We start from the raw sequence: 1621 nt of genomic DNA on the forward strand, positions 1-1621 counted from the left end.
CACGGCTCCTACCTCTTGCCTTAAGCCTTCTTTTGTTCGCAGTTCCTCTTTTGTTTTTTTTTTTATCCGGCATCTCTATCTTTCTGTCGCTCGGCTCGGCTAATGTCTGTCCTGTGCACTGAACGCGCTCTCCTCCACGTCACGAGTAGACACGCCCCTTACTGCTGATTGGCTACAAGTTTCTTTTGCCATTCGGCCCGAATCAGTTTTCTAAAGTGTTTTTGAAAAATCACATACCCTGCCTTTAAACCCCTAATAGTTACTTTCTCATTTCTCATAGCCCAAGTCTATTTTAAAAGTCTGCTATATTCAAAAACGTACATTTAAAATTCAAAAAAGTCATAAATCAGTATTACGTACATTGGCGTCATACCTCTGCAGTTCTGAAGGGGCTGTACTGAAGCAGGTTGATTGCTATAATAATGTCACAAGAGCTTTGTGGAAGTCCTGCCCATTTCTCCCAGGGTTGACTGGCATCCAGATACACCGGCTCCAGCACTGTTTTTGCCTTAGTGGCCCCTATATAAGCTCTGATACTGCAGCAGAGACGCCCCATTACAAACCCTGATAATAATGACATTTGTAATTACACGGTAACAAAGAAAACAACCTGTGTGTACTGTACCTGTTCTGTGCTTCCTCCCTGATGTCTGAAGGCTGCCACGTGACAAAGGGCATTTCTTGAGCGAAGTGCACCACATGCTGCCCTGTGCCTGATCCCAACTCAAGACCAAATAGCTCACGGTGAGACTGATCCTCCAGTAGCTCCCAGAGCACCGACAGCAAACCGTCCTGACTGCGCTCAGCTGCAGGAGAGAGCAGCATGATCTGCAGAAGAACGGAACATTTAGTGGACTCTTGCTAAATGCTGAACATATTTATTTCTGTAAGCCAGGACCATGCATGCTATAAATGTTGCTGATACTTGCGCTGCGCTGTTGTTGCTCAGTGATGGCTGAAGGAGCAGCAGATGGATCAGGAGATTACCTGGATAAGAGGCTTCTGTCTGCTCCTCCCCTTCAAGTTCTGCACAACCAAAGAACTCAATACAACTTTATTAAAGAACCAAAGAGAGCATGCAAATTACCTTTATACCTTGGACATTTTGTGAATTAGGATACTATTTTATTTTATACAGCACTCTGAAATGTCTGGTTCTGGTTAAACCTTTTGTTTCATTTGGCCATAAAGCACATCATGAGCTATAGCCACACAAGTGAACTAAACTGTATAAGAATATCAGGAAATTACATTATTCATGGGAATCTTCTGTGGGTTAATCAGTTTTCTGAGGGTTAATTTATCTCAAATGGTCCAACGTTGGTTGCTCGACCATTTAAGTGTGTATTCATTTATTTATTTCACTTGCTGAGTGGTTACCTCTGTGTAATATTATTATTACATAACTACTGTTGTATTTCGTTTTAATTATTAATTTTATTTGGTTTGGTTTAAGCACAGTGGCCATTTAAGTGCCTTTTTATAATAGGAAGGATTTGAGAGAGTAATTTATAATCCTGATTTTTTTTACGGAGCACCCAAGTATTGTATGCATGCAGAACATTTTATTTTATTGTATAGGGACCTGTAATTTTCACAGATAGCCCTATATGGCAAGAAG

At 41.1% G+C, this 1621-nt stretch overlaps 1 protein-coding gene across 1 annotated transcript in view; it reads right to left on the reverse strand.

Moving 5' to 3' along the window:
* Positions 1 to 915, reverse strand: part of LOC107576473 (UPF0585 protein C16orf13 homolog B-like) — a 3693-nt gene extending 2778 nt beyond the window's left edge. Inside the window, exons 1-3 of the mRNA XM_016262641.1 lie at positions 626 to 915; positions 374 to 536; positions 163 to 210 (exon numbers count right to left, since the gene is read on the reverse strand). Of these exons, the coding sequence (XP_016118127.1) occupies positions 163 to 210; positions 374 to 536; positions 626 to 825 (411 nt within the window). The 5' untranslated portion in view covers positions 826 to 915. The remainder of the gene's footprint in view (positions 1 to 162; positions 211 to 373; positions 537 to 625) is intronic.
* Positions 916 to 1621: the final 706 nt, after the last annotated feature.

Source organism: Sinocyclocheilus grahami, unplaced genomic scaffold, assembly GCF_001515645.1.
Source record: "Sinocyclocheilus grahami isolate Dianchi unplaced genomic scaffold, SAMN03320097.WGS_v1.1 scaffold3751.1, whole genome shotgun sequence".
NCBI lineage: Eukaryota > Metazoa > Chordata > Actinopteri > Cypriniformes > Cyprinidae > Sinocyclocheilus > Sinocyclocheilus grahami.